At 37.8% G+C, this 20,462-nt stretch overlaps 1 protein-coding gene across 1 annotated transcript in view; it reads left to right on the forward strand.

Annotated features, from left to right (window-relative positions):
- Positions 1 to 17,335, forward strand: part of TSNAX (translin associated factor X) — a 38,967-nt gene extending 21,632 nt beyond the window's left edge. Inside the window, exons 5-6 of the mRNA XM_007989798.3 lie at positions 11,749 to 11,876; positions 15,004 to 17,335. Of these exons, the coding sequence (XP_007987989.1) occupies positions 11,749 to 11,876; positions 15,004 to 15,381 (506 nt within the window). The 3' untranslated portion in view covers positions 15,382 to 17,335. The remainder of the gene's footprint in view (positions 1 to 11,748; positions 11,877 to 15,003) is intronic.
- Positions 17,336 to 20,462: the final 3,127 nt, after the last annotated feature.

Consider the following 20,462-nt stretch of genomic DNA (forward strand, 5'->3'; position numbering starts at 1 on the left):
GTGCCCATTATTTGGCAGCAGGATGACAATGGGAGAAGTAGGAAAAGATAAGCAGCCTGATGCATTATTGTGGCCATGTTTGTTGTTAAAATAGAAATGCATACTTCTGTGCTTGTTGGTAAGTAGTATATTGTCAACTGTGATGAGTAGTAAAATTAATAATACAAATTTCAGCGCATGTGGTTTATCTCAGAAGCCAAAGGTGCACTGAATCCAAGATACTATATTAGTTTACTAGGCCTGTCGTAATAAAATACCACAGACTGGTGGCTTAAATAGAAATGTATTGTCTTGCAGTTCTGGAGGCCTAAAGTCTGAGATCAAGGTGTTAGCAAGTTTGATTTTCCCTGAGGCCTCTTTCCATGACAAGCAGATGGCTGTCTTTTCCCTGGGTCTTCACATGGCCTTGTGCACACATGTACACACATCTCTGTTGTCTCTGTGTGTCCTAATCTTTCCTTATATCTCCAGTCATGTTCAATTAAGGTACACCTCAGTGGCCTCATTTTAACTTAATCACCCCTTTAAAGACTCTGTCTCTAAAGACACTCACATTCTCAGGTACTAGAGGTTAGGGCTTCAACATATGCTCTGCATATTTGGGGCAGCCCAGTTCAGTCCATAACAGATACTTTGTGGTTTGTGCACTGCAGCTAGAGGATGAGCTACAAATGTTACTTTGGAGTAGAGGGACTGGGGAGTTGCTTTTAAGGTCAGGGGTGGGTGGGGGTTTTGTGTTGTGCATTTGAGCTGTGGACTTCCTTTGTAAACCCCCAAGAAGAGGTGCCTTAAGGGGAAAAGCAAATAGTGTCTGATAACTCTTCTGGGAACCAGGGATATAAACAGATATTTCATGCAGACCATATTCTCTCAGGCTGCATTTACAATCTCAGGTGGGTTCAGAAGCATTGCTTTATTTGAGGCATGGCCCCCCAGTGGAAAGAGAAGTGACTGTCTCTGCACATAAGGGAAAAAGTCTGCGGGAAGGGAGCCTTATTGATAACCATCACAGGACTGCAGGCATCCCAGCAAGTGAGAGCACAGATTTTCTTCTTCCTTCCTTCGTTTTCCTCTTCTACTCCCTTCATCCCCCATTGGTTGGGGGAGAGAGTGTGATGAGAGAGGAACAGAGACTAAAGGAATGGTCGGGGGAATTGGAAGCTGAGAATGGGGGCAGGCCTGTGTGAATCCCCTACATTGGCAGGCACCCAGTTGCCTGATAACCGTCATTTTAATGGAGGAGGTCATAGGAAGAGTTTGATGATACTCTCCATATCAAATCATGGCTCAGACAAGGGAAGTCAAATCAAAAGACCTTTCCAACAGCATCTAAAAATTAAATGATTTTGAGAATTATCGGAATGATTTGAGGAATAATTGGTTACATTTTATGTCACTTGGTAAGCAGTTCTATAATAAATATAGTTTAGTGTATTAAGAAAATAAAAATATATTTAAGTTGGGGGTTTATATTTATTTATATAGCACTTTATATTCCTGTTAAAATACCTGGAATATGACTCCAAGGGACAAAGTAGTTGAAAGTGCAGATGAGGTACTTAAATGATTATTATAAGAATTAAGCAAGATAGGAAGAGAATGTGGTCCTTTGGTATTAGGAAAGTCAATATTAGAAGATCCCCAGATTGGTATTAACTTTTATAGTCTGTGAGGTCTCCTTATAAGAGATAAGACTTGCTCAGTGAGGTGAAGTAGAAAGAGAGAGACTTTGCCATCAGACAGACCTGGGCTTTTATATTTTAATATTCCATAGCTCTGTAATCTTGGAACAAAGTGTACAACCTATTTGAATTTCAGCTTGCTTTCTTCAGCATGAGAACATTAATAGCTACCTCCTGGATTTTTTGGAAATTAAATAAAATACATTTATGGAAAGCATTTATTACTTTGTTTGACATATAACCATTAACAAATATTTGTTCCTAACCCTTCTTGAATTTAGCAAAATTAATCTGTAATGTACTAAATTTTAACATTTATTTTCATTTTGGATAAAAACTCAGTGGCACCAATTTGCTCAATACTCGTTCTTCAGTGCTAATGTAAAAACCCTGCTTAGGGCTGGAAGTGGTAGCTCATACCTGTAATCCCAGCACTTTGGGAGGTTATGGTGGGAGGATCACTTGCGACCAGTCTGTGCAACTTAGCAAAATCCTGTCACTACAAAAAAGTAAAAAAAATCAAAAAGCCATTAGCTAGGCATAGTTGCTTGCTCTGCAGTCCTAGTTACTGAGGAGGCTAAGGCATGAGGATCGCTTGAGCTAAGGAGTTTGAAGCTGCAGTGAGCCACAGTTGTATCACTGCACTCCAGCCTGTGTGACAGAGCAAGACCATGTCTCTTTTTAGAAAAAGATCCATTCTGGGCACGGTGGCCCACGCCTGTAATCCCAGCACTTTGGGAGGCCGAGGTGGGCGAATCACCTGAGGTCATGAGTTCGAGACAAGCATAGACAACATGGTGAAACTCTGTCTACAAAAATTATCTGGGTGCAGCAGCAGGCACTTGTAATCCCAGCTACTCAGGAGGCTGAGGCAGGAGAATCACTTGAACCCAGGTGGCGGAGGTTGCAGTGAGCTGAGGTCGTGCCACTGCGCTCCAGCCTGGGCAACAGATCCAGATTGTCTCAAACAAAACAAAACAAACCCTACTCAGACAAAATTTAAATTACTGGAATTCTATTTAGAGTTTACTGTTGGTAGTATAAGCGCACATACCTTACAAAGCTGAGGCATATAGCTATATTTATTTTCAATGTACACTTCATGTATTTGAAAGTAGATTTTTAGCAGAGTGGCCTGTGAATCTATTATAAATCTGATTTCATTTTAACATTTCAGTGATTGATTGGTGATGTTAACTTGTTTTAAAAATTCATGTGCTACTCAGAGAAATAGTTCCAAGTGCAATTTTTAAAAATTGAGACATTACATACCACATAATTAACCCTTTTAAATTGAATAATTCAGTTGTTTTTACTGTTTTCACAAGGTTATGTACTTATCACTGTCTAATACCAGAACATTTTCATCACACTCAAAAGAAACCTCTTACCTATTAGCAGTCATTCCCCATTCCCCCTTCTAATACCAGGGTTAGCCCCCGGTCACCACTAATCTACTTTCTGTCTTTATGGATTTGTCTATTCTGGGTATCTCATATAAACTGAATCAAACCATATATGGCCTCTTGTGTCTTGTTTCTTTGAGCATGTTTTCCGAGTTCAGCTATGTCATAGCATGTATCTGTATTTCATTCCTTTTTAATAACTGAGTTTGAGTCTGTTTTATGGATATACCGTATTTTGTTAATCTGTCATCAGTTGGTGGACTTTTGGGTTGTTTCCACTTTTTGGCCTTTGTGAATAATAACTGCTGTTAGTATTTGCCTACAAGTCTTTGTGTGAATATATGCTTTCAGCTCCTTTGGGTGTATATACCTGGGAGCAGAATTGCCAAATCATATGTCAAACAATTTCTGAAAAAGCATTAAACCCAAGAAACAAAGTTGAGGCGTGTGAGGTTCAAATTTATAGTGGAACCTGTGTCAGACTGTGGGCCTTTATATATAGTTTTTGGTGGAGAGTTGGCCTGGATGCATATTGTTTAAATATTAAAGGAATATGTAAAAATAATCAGAAGCCTTTCACTGGGTTTCCCTGTTACATGTTCTAATAGGAGAACAAGGAAAAAAATAACAATTTACATAAAAGCGACGTACAGACTTCTCTCTTACTGGCAGCTGATTCTGTAAATAATTCTAATTGGATTTTATCCAAGGCAAAGACAGAAGGGGAAGGCATTGTTTGATGGAATACGGCAGTACGTTGAAAATTTTCACCTTGGGGATTATTCACTGAAAATAGCGGATGTCCTTTTTATCAGGTTGAAACATAACTTGTTTAAACATCCTCTTACCTACATGTGACCAAAAATGCTATTCAGTGTTTTAGGCCAGATGTCCTTGAACTTTCTCGACATTATAGCATGAAACCTAATGTCTTTCTTTTTTCTTTTTTCTTTTTTGAGACAGAGTTTTGCTCTTGTTGCCCAGGCTGGAGTGCAATGGCGAGAGTTCACCACAACCTCCGCCTCCCGGTTTCAAGCGATTCTCCTGCCTCAGTCTCCCGAGTAGCTGGGATTACAGGCACGCGCCACAGCGCCCGGCTAATTTTGTATTTTTAGTAGAGACAGGGTTTCTCTATGTTGGTCAGGCTGGTCTCAAACTCCCGACCTCAGGTGATCCACCCACCTTGGCCTCCCAAAGTGCTGGGATTACAGGTATGAGCCACCGCGCCCGGCCCATGAAACCTAATTTCTATGGAGCAAAAATGGCCACCTCATCTCTGAAGTAACTTTTGTTAACACATTTCAAGGACAACTTATATAATGACTAGATGTACTTGAAATAATGACTAGATATACTTGAAAATTAAATATCTGACACCTACCCACATTTAATAGAGATTGACACCAAAGATAAAGTTTGAGGACTCTTATTCCATATTCTCTCTTTTCCCAGTTAAAAAATAAATCAAGACCTCAGATTCTGCTCTTCATCAGTTTGAACTCTGATCTTGTTAGAAAGTATTATAAATTAAGTACAACTGAATAATTAAATACCTAATTTTAAAATAGTTTTGTTTGTTGAGGCACTTGCAGTTTTATAGACTTTGGTGAGGAGAAACAGATCATTAGAAGGAATTTACGGAAAACAGTTGAGTCTCTTGTACATATGAGTTGCTATCTCTGGGAGAGGGCCAAGGAGCAAAGTTGTCTGGGCATTGTCCCCACCCTCAGAGTTCTAGGGTGCAAAATAGGTGATCAGACAGCTGTTTGTAATCTAAAACTGACTGAAACATTTAACTGAAGTATGAGTTTTATATTGTGAGAATGAAGAGACAAGTACCACCTTGATTAGGGTGTATTAAAACATTTAAACTATTGTTGTAGGTAGAGAAAGATGTGAGAGAAGGCTTCATAGTCACAGAATGGCATGGAATCATGAAAGTATGTAGTGTGTTTGGAAGACTACAGAATAAGGTTAAGCAAAACATGGAGAAAAGCTGAACCAGGAATTTAGTGGGGAAAAATGTTGAGAAAAATGGGTATGTTTTATATGGAGATGACTGTAAAGAAGTAGGTAAGGTGGGAAGGGTGTGGGCTTTTGAATTCTAGAAACTCACTATTTACTGTGTGACTTGGCTGAATTTCTTAACTTCTCTGTGCCTCAATTTGTTCATTAAGGATGGTAATACAGTCACACAATAGTGAGCATTAGTGAGCATTAAATAGATGGATGTAAAGTTCCAGATCCATACTCTTACATGTAGTAGACATTCAAGACTTAGTAAATTATTATTTTATTTTAAAAAAGTTTTGTTGAGGGCTTCTGGGTGATACCCGTAAATAATTGAAAGCGGGAACTTGAACAGGTATGAATAGTCATGTTTACAGCAGCATTACTCACAAAAGCCAAAAGGTGGAAGTGACTCAATAGTCTTATCTATAGATGAGTGAATAAACAAAATGTGATATATACATACAACAGAATATTATTCAGCCTTAAACAGGAAGGAAATTCTGACATATGTTACAACGTGGATGAAGCTTGAAGATATTATGCAAAGTGAAATAAGCCAATCACAAAAGGGCAAATACCATATTTGTTACTTACATGAGGTACCTAGACTAGTCAAAATTGTAGAGACCGGAAAGTAGAATGGTGGTTGGCAGGAGCTAAGGGGAGGAGGGAAGGGGAGTTAGATTAAGAAATGCTTGGTCCAGAGTTTCATTTTGGAAAGATTAATAAAAGAATGCTGGAGACGAATGGTAATAATGGTTGTACATTATGAATTTATTTAATACCACTACACTGTACACTTAAAAATGGCTAAGCTAGTAATGTTACGTTTATTTTACCACAATAAAAAAACCAGAGAAAAAATAAAATGAAACTGCTAATTTTTAAAAAAATCAAATGAATTCTAACTACTTCAGCTCTTTAAGCAAGATGCCATAATTCATTTTCTTGGGAACAAATATTGCTTGCTGTATTGCAGTATTTGGCTTACAGAGATGATTGGAGTAAAAGCACGTCTTAGAGTTTGCTCCTGCCCTAGGAAAGACTGAAATTCCTGTTTTCCTAGGTTCTCTGTGATAATTAAGGATATTGTCCCAGGGTAGATGTCCGTTTGTTGAATACAGTCCTTAAGGAGTTTTTGGACATGCAAGAGTAGAAATGGAGCTAAGTTGAGGGGAGGAACCAAAGAGCCTTCGATAAGAAAATATGAATAATTTTAAATTTCATAGTTCCACAACGGAAGAGGGGAAAGAAAAACAATGGGCAATCAAAAAGCAAAGTCGTATTTTTAAAACTACTGCTTCTGAATGAATGTTATTGAACAAAGATGACAATTACGGAGACAGTTATATGGTAAAATATGCATTTGTCAATGGAAAAAAAAGTTTGTTCACCTTCATTAGTTGTAAAAAGTTGTTTTGTCCATGAGTCAATTCAAAGCATGGAAAATGGTTTTAGTGAATTTATTTTTTAAAATAATTTGTAATTAGTAAAATCAACTAGATACAACTAAATTCCAGGCCTGGGCCTCAGTTGTAAAAGTACTAGATGCCATGATCTCTATGGTACTTCTAAAATTTGGAATATTTTGAACTATTCTTCCAGTGAAATATGAAAAAAAAGGTACTTTAATGAAATTAAACTATATGGCAGCCAAACAGAAATGCTACTTGCTTCTGTAACAAGGCACTGCTTAATGATACAGAATATTGGTGGTATGTTGTTGCTAAAGTGTTTGTGGTCTTATCAACAGCTACATATGAAATAATACTAAATTTAACAAATAGGATAAACAGTGTTATATTGGGTGGGGTGGGGAGAATGACAGCTGCCTTCCCATGTAATGCTGTTTATCCCATTTGTTGAATTTAATATTATTCAAGGCTCAGGAAAATATGTGTGTACTGCCTTCAACGGACACCGTCTTAGTTTTTATACTGTTTCCCTCCCTACCTATTGCCATGTATAAGACAAGCACCTTGCCAGTTGTGTTTGATTCTGACATTTAAAGCAGTGCTATTTTTTGCTCAACATGCATACAGACATATGTTTATGTACCCATCTTGGAAATGTAAGCCTTTGTGAGTTATGACTTAACTATAGCGTGAATTGAGGCTGATAATGTAAGTGGGGGTGAAATTAAGCAGGGTCTTATAAGCTACTTTAATGGTTTTGCCCTGTATTCTGGTTGCCGTGGGAAGCTATTTGGGCTTTAAACTGGGGAATGATGTGGTCGTCATTACGTATTAAAAAGGTAAACAGTCTGCAGTGTGAGAACGGATGAGAAGAGGTCAAGAATAGATGGGGAGAGACCAGGACATGCTTAGAATTGGCAAAACTGAGAGAACCAGGTTTGGAAGGAAGACAGTGAGTTCATTGTTGGAAGTGTTGATTTTGAGGTATCTTTGATAAGGGTGTCAGATATTCATTTGGATATGTGTGCCTGTAGGCCAGAGATGTGAAGTTTAAGGACAGCAAGGTTACTTGAAACCAAGTGTAGATGAACTGGAGGGAGCCTAGGACTACTAGAGGCAGAGACTTCAGAAGACATGGCTAGAGAGATAGAAAAGTGGGAAATCAGGAGATGATGCTGTCAAAGGAATCAAAGGAAAACTTGTTTAAAGAGGGGAAGTGGCCCAAAATGCTGAATGCTCCTGAGATTAAGATGGAAAAAATATCCATTAGTCTTATTTATTATGGTCATCTTAGCAAGAACTATTTTGGTTTAGAGGTGTACCCAAGCTAGACTGAAGTAGGTTGAGAAGTGTGAGATGAAGTTATTGAGGAAATGATATAGCCAGCTACTTCAAGAAACTTAGCTCTGAGGAGGAGGAGAGAGATGGAGCAACAGTTGAGAGGAAAGATAGGGTCTATGGATAGGACAGATCTGAGTATGTTTCAGTATTTCTATAAGCATTCAGTATAGAACATAAAGTGGGAACACTTAGTATGTTAAAGGGAAAGTTCATCTGAGGCTCCCAGCTGGTACTGAATCTTGATCCTGAACCTAATACAGTGACTGGCCACAGAAAATGGAACACCTTCTATAGGTAATAGGGCTGAAGAAGTAATACCATTATTTATTTTCCTAATTCCCTATTGTATTCATCAGGGTCCACACAGGAAACAGAAATTAGACAGTAATATGAACAGGGAAAGTTAAATACAGCATACAGACTTATTAACTGTATAGGGGATGAAAAAAGAGAACTCTAAAGAGGACTGGAATCTCAGATAGAGTGAGCAGCCTCTACCCCTAGGGCGGAGGTAGAGCACCCAAGGAAGTAAATTTGGCAGAACCCCACCCTCACCCTTCACAGGCTGAGGTCCAGACGATGCTGGAGAGTGTGGGCATGGCCCATCAGATGGCAGAGACGTTTGCTGAGCTGTTGTGCTGATTAACCTCTGGGAAGCTGTCCATGGGAAGTGCCATGGAAAGGAATTCCCTGCCCAAGGAGGCGGTTTACTGGAAAGGCATTCTCTGGAGTACAAAAGAAGCTGTCCCCAGGCAGGTACTACCTGCTGCTGACCACCTTGAAATGCTGGCTGCCCCACACTCAGAGGGCTGTGAAGAGGGGCACAGCAGAACCAGGCAGAGAGCTCTTTCCTTTACAGTTCTTTGGGCACCTAGCACGCTGTACCAACAACGCTTAATATATTGCCAGCTGGCGTAGGAGACATGCTTTAAGCATCCACCTCTTTTTTCTGAAATAATGGAACTAAGAGACAAAAATTGACAAGTGATACACCTATTACTGGTCTTCTAACTTTAAAAATTTTTTTTGTCGCAATGACGAACATCCTTGTACGTAAATCTTTGTGCATGTCTTCTTGTTTAGCTCATAAGAGGCTAGCCACGTTAGAGCATAGAGATGTAATTATTGATCTTTACGTTTTGCTGTTTGCTTTTGTGTGCATGAAGTATCTTTAGAAGGAAATGAGAGCAATTTTCTTTGAGGGGGGAACTGGATGGTGTCACCTATTCATAAAACTAATAATTCAAAAAAACATTTAATTAAAAATATTTTAAATTATAAATATAAATGACATCCTCTCTTTTGTTAAACTTAATCTTGTTAATGTTTAATTGCTCAGAACATTATGGTTTGTTAAACAAATTATCCCTTCTGACCTATATTTGGGCATCATTTGCAGCTCAGAGTGAGTCAGGATATTTTCATTTAGTTAAGTTTACTCTTAGTGCTACCAAAAAAAGGGTCACCCATTTTCCCTGGTATCCTTGACCTTTGCCTGGCGTTTGATGTGATGATCCTATAGCTATTAGCCTCCCCAACACTGTTGCCGGCAGACCAGAAGTGTAGTGTCAGGTGGGGGAGATTCGTAAGTAGCAGGACTCTGTCATGAAAAATGTTAGAGAACTTAAGTATTATGATCCTGTTAAGTTCTGAGTTTTCTTTGCATAATCAGAAATGTATTCTCTTGCTGTTTTTACAACAAACCCTTAACAAGACAAAGTTTCTTAACCTAACAATAATTATAATTAAGAAATGCTTTTTCCCTGTATCACCTTTTAGATTAAGACATAATAAAATAATATTGAAAATTATGGCTATAGAATGTAGTTGTCTTAAAACACTTGGAAAAGTATAGTACTGTAGACATGTAACAAAATTGCACCTGTGGCCTTTACATTTATATAAAAAATTTTAAAACTATAGTTACATTTTGATCTTTACCAAAATTTACTTTTCAAGATTTGTTTCTATCTTGTACAAAACTGTATTACATAGCTCTTTTTTGTTTAAACTACCAAAGCAGAAAGGAGTTACCTAGTCTTAGATCCATTTTGAAGTATTAAGAGATAAACAGTATTTTGACATTTTTACCTACATTACTTAAAGTGATTTTGCCTATTAAAACTTTAAGAAAGATCCAAATGATTCTGGTTTTTAAAAAATATTTATTTATTTATTTATTTTTGAGACAGAGTCTTGCTCTGCCGCCCAGTCTGGAGGGCAGTGGCGCTATCTTGGCTCACTGTAAGCTCCGCCTCCCGGGTTCACGCCATTCTCCTGCCTCAGCCTCCCGAATAGCTGGGACTACAGGTGCCTGCCACCATGCCCGGCTAATTTTTTTGTATTTTTAGTAGAGACGGGGTTTCACCGTGTTAGCCAGGATGGTCTCGATGTCCTGACCTCGTGATCCATACGCCTCAGTCTCCCAAAGTGCTGGGATTACAGGCATGAGCCATCGTGCCCAGCCCAAATGATTCTTAATTTTGTGTCTCATTTGTTTGAATCATTGCTTCATTAACCAGCAAAATACAACAAAAATCAATTTGTATAATTTTTATTAAAGTCTATCAAAATTTATGGAATAGGCATTTCTTTTTTTTTTTTTTTTTTGAGACAAAGTCTCGCTCTTGTACCCCAGGCTAGAGTGCAGTGGCGCGATCTTGGCTCACTGCAAGCTCCGGCTCCCAGGTTCAAGCGATTCTCCTGCCTCAGCCTCCCGAGTAGCTGTAGCTGGGATTACAGACTCCTGCCACCACATCCGGCTAATTTTTTGTGTGTTTTTAGTAGAGACGAGGTTTCGCCATGTTGGCCAGGATGGTCTCGAACTCCTGACCTCAGGTGATCCACCCACCTCGGCCTCCCAAAGTTCTGGAATTATAGTCGTGAGCCAACCGTGCCCAGCAAGAATAGGCTTTTCTTAAATCCTTATTACCTAAACTCTTAAAATTTTTTTTTTCTGGCTGGGCACAGTAGCTCACGCCTGTAATCCCAGCACTTTGGGAGGCCTGAGGTGGGCGAATCACCTGAGGTCAGGAGTTCAAGACCAGCCTGGCCCACATCGTGAAACCTCGTTTCTACGAAAAATACAAAAATTAGCCAAGCGTAGGCGTGGGCACCTGTAATCCCAGCTACTCTCTGGAGGCTGAAGCAGGAGAATTGCTTGAACCCGGGAGGTGGAGGTTGCAGTCAGCCAAGATTGTGCCAGCCTGGGCAACAAGAGCAAAACTCTGTCTCAAAAAAAAAAAAAAACAAACAAAAAACCCTAAAAATCTTTGATATTTCTCTCTGTAGGAAAAAGTAGAATTTTAAGACTAATGACTTATGATGTAGAAAGAAGAAACTGAATACATTTATATATGAGCTGTCACAGGAATGTTTGCTTTGTTCAGTGGAAGTTCCCACCATCTGTGCCATTCTTTTTTTTTTTTTTTTTGAGATGAAGTTTTGCTCGCATTGCCCAGACTGGAGTGCAATGGCATGATCTCAGCTCACTGCAGCCTGCAGCCTTCGCCTCCCAGGTTCAAGTGATTCTCCTGCCTCAGCCTCCCTAGTACTGAGATTACAGGTGCCCGCCACCACACCTAGCTAATTTTTGTATTTTTAGTAGAGATGGGGTTTTGCTGTGTTGGTCAGGTTGGTCTCGAACTCCTGACCTGAAGTGATCCACCCACCTTGGCCTTTCAAAGTGCTGGGATTACAGACGTGAGCCACCGCACTCGGCTTCCATGCCATTCTTTCTATTCCAAGTATCTAGTCTAGTACTGGCATTATAGTAGGCATCCATTAAGCTTTTTTTTTGAGCTAGATGATGATCAATTTGAAGTTTTTTATTATGACATTCTTACTAATTAAGTGCTTATTCTTAGTTAATTTTCTTTGTCGTGTTTTCAGGACTACAGGAATATGTGGAAGCTGTCTCTTTTCAACACTTCATCAAAACACGATCATTAATTAGTATGGATGAAATTAATAAACAATTGATATTTACGACTGACGACAATGGGAAAGAAAATAAAACTGTGAGAATTTAAAGTTTATTTCACATTTATAATTAATTTAAGTAACAGTATGATGATTCTAGTAGATTATTGGCTTATGCTAAGACTGAGATGGGAATGTTCTTTCTAAAGTGTGGTTTTGTAGAGTCTCAACTAGGAAATGGTCTTTTTAAATATTTCAGTTAGTGGATAGAACAAGAACAACTCTGGGCATATTGGGAAAGTAATGCTCTTTACCTAAAGCATTATGGAGTGCTTACTCTAAGTCCTCTTTTGGTTTTACTCTCTATTTTTCACCTGCCCTTTGTAAGCACTATCTTATTTAATCTTTGTATTAACCGTATGTGGTAAGCATTATTACTCTCATTTTACACAGAAAGAAACAGGCTTTTAGAGAGGTTAAGTAACTTACCAGAAGCCACACAACTAAAAAGTGTAGCAGAGCTAAGATTTGAAGTTAGGTTTTGAATCCAAGCCTGTGCCCTTGTCTGCTCTCCCAGCACTTCTCACAGTGTGCTACAGGGATCCCTTGCATCAGGTACCTACCTCAAAGGGTTGTTTTAAAGGATTTGACTTAAAGGTTATTCATTAGGCAATATACAGCAGCACCTGACACGGGAGTGCTCAGTAGTTTGCTGTTATAAAGTAGTTTTTATATAGTGAGAGCTGTTAATCATTTACTCAATAATGCTTGTATCTGAAATTTATGTAGCTTTTCTGAATTAAGGAAAAAAACTTTGCAGTTTGACTTTTAAACAAATACTATTTTTTTCCTTCTGGGTTTCAAGATATAACATTCAGGCAATAAGGTAAGCTGTATTGACTATTTGATACTTTCAGAGATACCAGTACACTTAAAGATCAAATTAAATAAAATTTTTAAATTTTCATATTTTGTATCTTTTTAAAATTACTTTTGAAAACACCATATATTCAGGATAGGTAGGCAGGAGATGGAAGACACTGTAGAAATAATATTTTCTTGAATATCAGCTAAAATATTAAAACAAATGAAACTAATTTGGCATGACAGGTATAACTTACTTTAAGGAAGCCATGTATTAACTTTTTAAATTATATAAAGTGTATTAAGGAGGAAATTTATTTTGAGAAGTAAAATTTCTTCATATTTTTTATTCGTATAGTGTAGACTGAGTTACACAAAGAAGTAAAGCAGGCCTATTTGACCCTGCTTCTCACATAATATTAGGGAAGTTTCCACACTTTCCTTTCAAGTTCTCTCTGTATCAAAATGAAAATATTGGGAAAAAGGCCAGAAAATTGAGAGTCAGAGTGCTGTTTTCAGGACTTAGGTACTAGATTATTTTAAGATTATGGGGCTATAATATTCATACACACGTTTCAAATTAAGACTATGTTCATAAATAAGTTTTAGTGCTAAAGATGCATGGTGCTGAAAATTCTGGGAATTTGATTGGGAAAGGTATTTTGCTCTGACTTGCCTGTTGAGAATATTGTCAAAACTATGTAATTTTTATTTAAAAAACTTTTTGTGAAAAAATTTCAAATGTGCAGAAAAATAGATTGGAAACAATAGTGCCACTAACTAGCTATCATATTCCCGTAGCTCAACATCGTATTCCCATAGCTCAACATCATATTACCTGTGATGTTTTTCTGGCCTGATTTCTTATGCTAAACGATGAGGACGTTGCACCAGATGGTCTCTGCAGAGTTCAGTGTTAGGAGTCATATATTAGATACATAGCAAAGAGTGATCTTAAGAAAGCTATCTCCCTCTTCTCAGCTTACATTTATGTAACTTCCTTTAAACTTGAATCAAAAGAATTATTAGTTCCTCAAATGCACAAGTCTTACCTGCACACCTTTGTAGTTCCCATTACCTAAAATGTCCTTTGATGTAACTGCAACTTCAACTACCCTTTCATACATACAGTCTTTTAGTAGCAATTTAGGCATTGTCTCTACCAGAAAGAATTCAATAGAGGGAAATTGATGTGGAGAGAGATTTCATGATGATAGTAATCATGATAGCAGCTAGCATTTGTTGAATATTTACTTTGTGTTGGGCATTATGCCAAGAACTTGGTAAATGTTATTTAATCCTTAAAATAAACCTCTGAGGTAGGTACTGTTATCCCATTTTACAGATGAGGAAACTGAGGTTTAGAGAGATGAAATAACTTGCCCAAGGGCATACACCTTATGAAGCAAGGTCCTGGAAGAGGTGGGAGGAGATGGGTCAAGGTCATTTGGAAGAGTTAACCTCAAACAAGAGGAGGGAACAACTCATCATCTGAGACTGGAGGATAGAAGGTAAAGATGGGTGTGGATATAAATTTTTTTTTTTTTGGTAGAGATAAAGGCAGTTGTGAGAAATTGTGCTAGGTAAGCTGGCAAATGAGACCAGGTCAGTGAAGTTGCGCAAGCTTGTCTACTGAAAGTGAAGAGGTTTGGGATTTGAGTAGAGCACTGAAGGTGAAAGGTTTGAAATCATGTTTGAAGAGGCTGGAGAGAGAACCATCTAATGATAAGTAAAAGGATTGGAGAGTAATTTGTAGTGGTAAAAACTCTGCAGTTGTGATTACCATTTTTTAACTTGGTGAGTGGTACTCAGCCACCTGAATAAAGGACTAATGAGTAGATTTTAGTGTTGATTGAGGATTCTGTTTTTGCTGGGTAGGTGCAGTAGAAAATACAGCAGTCTAAGGGAATTGAGGATGCAGTGAGAGAATAATAAATTGTGGTGGTCAGTGCTGAGTAGGGAAAGACAAGAGGCCAGAAAAAGACTGAGCAACTTAGGAAAACATTAATGGATCACAAACTTGGAGGGCCGTATGATTTTCCATTTAAGTAAGTAAGTGTCCTGCAATAAAGTTATTAAGCCTTGTTTAAGAATATTTTTATTTTGTACGTCAAGTGGAGTTGGAAATAGTTGGTTTCATAATGATACATTTCAAAAGCATCTTGAAGGCATATGGTTCAATTCACTACCCAGGGCACAGATTCCTCCTGTAACATCCCAAATGGTTATTAAGCAAAATAGATTTATTTTATTTAGAAAAAATTAGTATGACTGATTTGCTATTGATTTTGTACTTCTATAATAAATGTGATACATGCTATATTCACTCTTTTTCACAGTCTTTTTTTTTTTTTAAACCAGCCTTCCTCTGATACACAGGATGAGCCGTTTGGTACTTGGAGACTGAGAGTCACACCTGTCGATTACCTTCTGGGAGTGGCTGACTTAACTGGAGAATTGATGCGGATGTGTATTAACAGTGTGGGGAATGGGGACATTGACACCCCCTTTGAAGTGAGCCAGTTTTTACGTCAGGTTTATGATGGGTTTTCATTCATTGGCAACACTGGACCTTACGAGGTCTCTAAGAAGCTGTATACCTTGAAACAAAGTTTGGCCAAAGTGGAGAATGCTTGTTATGCCTTGAAAGTCAGAGGGTCAGAAATTCCAAAACATATGTTGGCAGATGTGTTTTCAGTTAAAACAGAAATGATAGATCAAGAAGAGGGTATTTCTTAGAATAACATTACCCAGTTACTAATTCTTTTGAGAACTCCTAAGAGACCAATTTGTAAGACTTATTTAGTATTTCATTTAACTTTATTGTGGCTTTTACATAGAAACATATTCAGTTGTACTTGTTTTAAATTGTATACAAGCTGTACATAAAAATTAGCCAAATGAATCATTTCTTATATCTTATTCATGAAAATTTGCATACAGATGTTTGCATATATGCCTTTGAATTTTTGCTGGTTAACCTTTATCATTTATCTTTGTAATGTGAACCTGCTTCACAGTGCACTTTTTGCCATAACCTATCTTAATTTACTTTTTCTGAAGTTTGGAGTGATAATTTTTAGTGGAAGCAATTTGTAATTTAAGTTGGTGATTTTATTATATATAGAAAAGATTTTTTAGTTAAACTTCTGGACTTGAGCTTCCTGTTTAAATTTCTTGTTAATATTGTGCCAAGCCTCAAAAATAGGCTTATTCCATGGAACAAGAATTAAAAATGAATAAGCTATCAATATATAATTTAAATACAAATTTAGGCTGGGCGTGGTGGTTCACGCCTATAATCCCAGCACTTTGGGAGGCCAAGGCAGGCAGATCACGAGGTCAGGATTTCGCGACCAGCCTGACCAACATGGCGAAACCCCGTCTCTACTAAAAATACAAAAATTAGCTGGGCGTGGTGGCATGTGCCTGTAATCCTAGCTACTTGGCAGGCTGAGGCAGGAGAATCGCTTGAACCCAGGAGGCAGAGGTTGCAGTGAGCCGAAATCGTGCCACTGCACTCCAACCTGGGCAACAGAGCAAGACTCCATCCAAAAAAAAAAAAAAAAAGTACAAGTTTATAAAGTATTATAGTGAAAAATTCACATTCTGTCTGATTTTAGGCCATTTAAAATTTATACAAAACAACCTTCCATAAAAATTTGACAGGTGCCCAGATGTTACTTTCTCCATTTTTTTTTTTGTTTTTTATCACAGAAGGTCTGATAGAGAATTGGAGCTGAATTATAATACTTTTGTTGGTAAAGTTAAGTTGAATTATATGCTTGTACATACAATGGAAATGCTTTTAGTAGTAATTATTTAGCAATTTTTGTTTTTGTTATATTAGGCATGTTTGGAGGCTTTCCTATTCTAGCATTTAAATTTAAATTTTATTAAAATTAAATAATTTAAATCTAGCATTTAAATTTAAATAATTTAAGTCTAGCATTTACATTTAAATAATTATAATGAAGTTTTGAAATACTAAGTTAATCCAGACCTTTAGTTGTCCCGTGGTGTTAATAAAGTTGCCAAAGAAAATGTATTATGAACAATTCAGCAATAAGACAATTGTCAACACAGTTGAGAATAACAATGGTAATCATTAGTAATATTTAGAATTGGAATTTACCTACTGAAATTAGTTATAGATGATTACTTGTGATGTGAAATTGACTTGAGCATGACAACCAGACATTTTCAGTTGGTTTTGTAAGTTTTGAGAATCTAGATACTGGGTTTTATTTTTTGAAAAATTAGCTCTGTTTGTAAGGGCTGATTCCTTGAAAATGTAATTTTCCAGAAAAACACCTAAAGAAAATAAAACATGGACATGCCTAGTAAATTCTGTTTGTTTGTGTTAGTGATGGTGGCTTTTTTGGTTTTCCAACTCACCTGTAGTCAGCTCACTACAGGATGGGAGATGATCTAAACATACTCCAAGTGTCTCACTTTAAAATGCTTACTATGATGGCATTGTGTGTGGTAATGGTTTTCATCTTTAATACAAATATTTATTAGAATATCTATTCTAAGATATACTGCCGAAAGTCCCATCACATATTTTTTGTTCCTTCTACCACTTGAAGTGAAATTTATAATGTTAAAAGTCCAATAATAATGGATGGCTAAATGTTTTACAGATGGTTAAAATGGAAGTCTTATGAATAAAATATTACAATATAGCAATTAAGCTTATTGTTTGATGATATTGAGAAATGCTTAATAAAACTGTTGTAGAATTTTTGGTTAAAACAAGAAACCTAATGTAGAATGGCTAAATATTGGGGATTCTTTCTTTAAAGGCTAGAGGTAGGGATGGTTTCTAACCTGGCTGACTCAGTTGCTCAGTGACTTCATCAGGGACCCAGAATTCTTTCTTCCTGCCTTCTGTCGTTATGCTCTCCTCAAATGAACTCCATTATTGATTGCAGGATAGTTGCTGCATTTCCAGGCATCATGAAGACTTGACACTGTTTAACATGAGAGGGTAGAGACTTCTTGTGCGTTTAAGAGAGAGAAAATCTTTTCCATAAGCTCTCAGGGAAGACATCGCTTCACATTTCATTGACCGGATTGGATAACATTTACATTGCTCTAAACCAGTCCTTGGAAAAGGAGTCTATAATAATAATACACCAGTGGATTTTTCCTAGGGGAGAAAGGCAGACGTGATAAACTGATTCAAGGCTTTGCTATTAGAGGAGAAGGGGACTTTGGGTAGGCAGTCAGCTCACTGCAGGTGAGTTGGTGCCGTTGCTACTGATATATCTCCACAGTTCCCATCACACTAATACTGTGGGTGTTACGCCAACTGTGAGTGTCTCACTTTTAAAATGCTTTCTATGATGGCATCGTGTGGTAACATTTTTCACCTTTAATAGAAAAAGAAACTGGTTGTAGGTCATATGGTAAGTTGCTGACAAAATTCTGAAAGAATATTGGGTTATTTCTTTCTTAAATAATTTCTGGCACGTATTACATCAGTGACATTTTTTTTTTTTTTAGACTGAGTCGCTCTCTATTGCCCAGGCTGGAGTGCAGTGGCGTGATCTCGGCTCACTGCAACCTCCACCTACTTCCTGGGTTCAAGCGATTTTCCTTCCTCAGCCTCCTGAGTAGCTGGGATTACAAGCACGTGCCACCATGCCTGGCTAATTTTCTATTTTTAGTAAGATGGGGTTTTCATCATGTTGGCCAGGTTGTTCTCAAACCCCTGACCTCAAGTGATCCTCCCACTTCAACCTCCCAGAGTGCTGGGATTACAGGTGTGAGCCACCGTGCGCAGCCTCCGTCAGTGATTTTTAAAGTACACAATGAGAGCCCTAGGGCTTTTTGAAGGTGCCTCAAAGAAAGATGATATCTAAATTAGATTGGCAGAACAGATTTTAAAATTTAATCCCATCCCTTTATTGTCTGCATAAGACTTACTTTAGATTCAGACACACAAGTAGATTGAAAGTAAAAGGATGGAAAAAGATATTCCATGCAAACAATAACCAAGAGAGCTAGCGTGGCTATATGAAAAATATCCAACAAAATAGACTTTAAGAAAATTATTTTTTTGCTAGAAACAACATATAATAAAAGACTCAACCCATCAAGAATACATAACAATTATATATGTGTGTGTATACATGTACACACATTTCTAACAGAGCCCCAGAATACATAGAGCAAAATTTAAGTGGAGAGAAATAGAAAATTCAACAGTAATCATTCTAGACTTCAGTACCCCACTTCCAATGGCTAGGACACCATGACAGAAGATCAGTAAGGAACTTGAACCACTCCGTAGACCAGTTGGATTGAACAGACATATATACAGAACGCTCCACCAAACAGCAGAATACATATTTTTGTCAAGTGCATATGAAACATTCTTTGCAAAATTTCAGACCACAAAACATGTCTCAATCAATTTAAAAATACTAAAATCATACAAAACGTGTTCTTATACCACAATGGAATGAAACTATAAATCAATAGAAGGAAAGTGGTATAATTTGCTAATAGGTGGAACTTAAGCAATGTACTCCTAAGTAACCAGTGGGTCAAAGATGAAGTCACAGGGAAATTAGAAAATACTTTGAGGTGAATGGAAAGAAAAAGTTGATACATAGTAGCATATGGGATGCAGTGGAGCTGTGCTCAGATGGAACTTTATAGCTTTAAATGCCTGCATTTAAAGAAGGTTTCAAATAAATAACCTAAACTTCAACCTTAAGAAATCAGAAAAGAGCAAACTAAACCACAAAACAAACGGAAGAAAGGTAATAAAGATTTTAGCAGAAATATGAAATACAGAAGAGAAAAACAATTGAGGGCTGGGCATGGCGGCTCACGCCTGTAATCCCAGCACTTTAGGGGGCTGAGGCAGGTGGATCATCTGAGGTCAGGAGTTCGAGACCAGTCTGGCCAACATAGCGAAACCCTGTCTCTACTATAAAATACAAAAGTTAGCTGGGTGTGGTGGCACGTGCCTGGTATTCCTAGCTACTTGGGAGACTGAGGCAGGAGAATCTCTTGAACCCAGGAGGCAGAGGTTGCAGTGAGCCACTGCACTCCAACCTGGGTGACAGAGCGAGACTCCATCCAAAAATAATAATAAATAATTGAGAATAGCAACAAAACCAAAAGTTGGTTCTTCATAAAGATCAACAAAATTAACCTTTGGCTAAACTGATCAAGAAAAAAAGACTCAAATTACTAAAATCAGGAGTGAACGAGGGAATGTTACTACCAACCATACGGAAGTAAAAAGTGCAGTGGTGCGATCTCGGCTCACTGCAACCTCCGCCTCCTGGGTTAAAGCAATTCTTCTGTCTCAGCCTCCCAAGTAGCTGGGACTACAGGCACACACTACTACACCTTGCTAATTTTTGTATTTTTAGTAGAGACGGGCTTTCACCATATTGGTCAGGCTAGTCTCGAGCTCCTGACCTCACTTGATCCATCCGTCTCGGCCTTCCAAAGTGCTGGGGTAACAGGTATAAGCCACCACACCCAGCCTTCATTTCTTTTTTGTAGAGACAAGGTCTCACTATTTTGCCCAGACTGGTCTCAAATCCCCAAGCTCAAGTTATCCTCTTGCCTCAGCCTCCCAGAAATATACCTCATTCGATAGACTATATCCACAATTATATAAAATGCATAATCATATGTAATTATATTTTGCATATAATGTAAGGAGATTCATAGATCCTCTGCAATTCATCTGTGGATGCTCTAAAACTATGTTGCTGAAACCCAGATTAAGAACCCTTATCATAAGAGGAATCCAAAAATGTTCCATGTTGTACCCTTGGATAATCATG

Source organism: Chlorocebus sabaeus, chromosome 25 (genome assembly GCF_047675955.1).
Source record: "Chlorocebus sabaeus isolate Y175 chromosome 25, mChlSab1.0.hap1, whole genome shotgun sequence".
Lineage (NCBI taxonomy): Eukaryota > Metazoa > Chordata > Mammalia > Primates > Cercopithecidae > Chlorocebus > Chlorocebus sabaeus.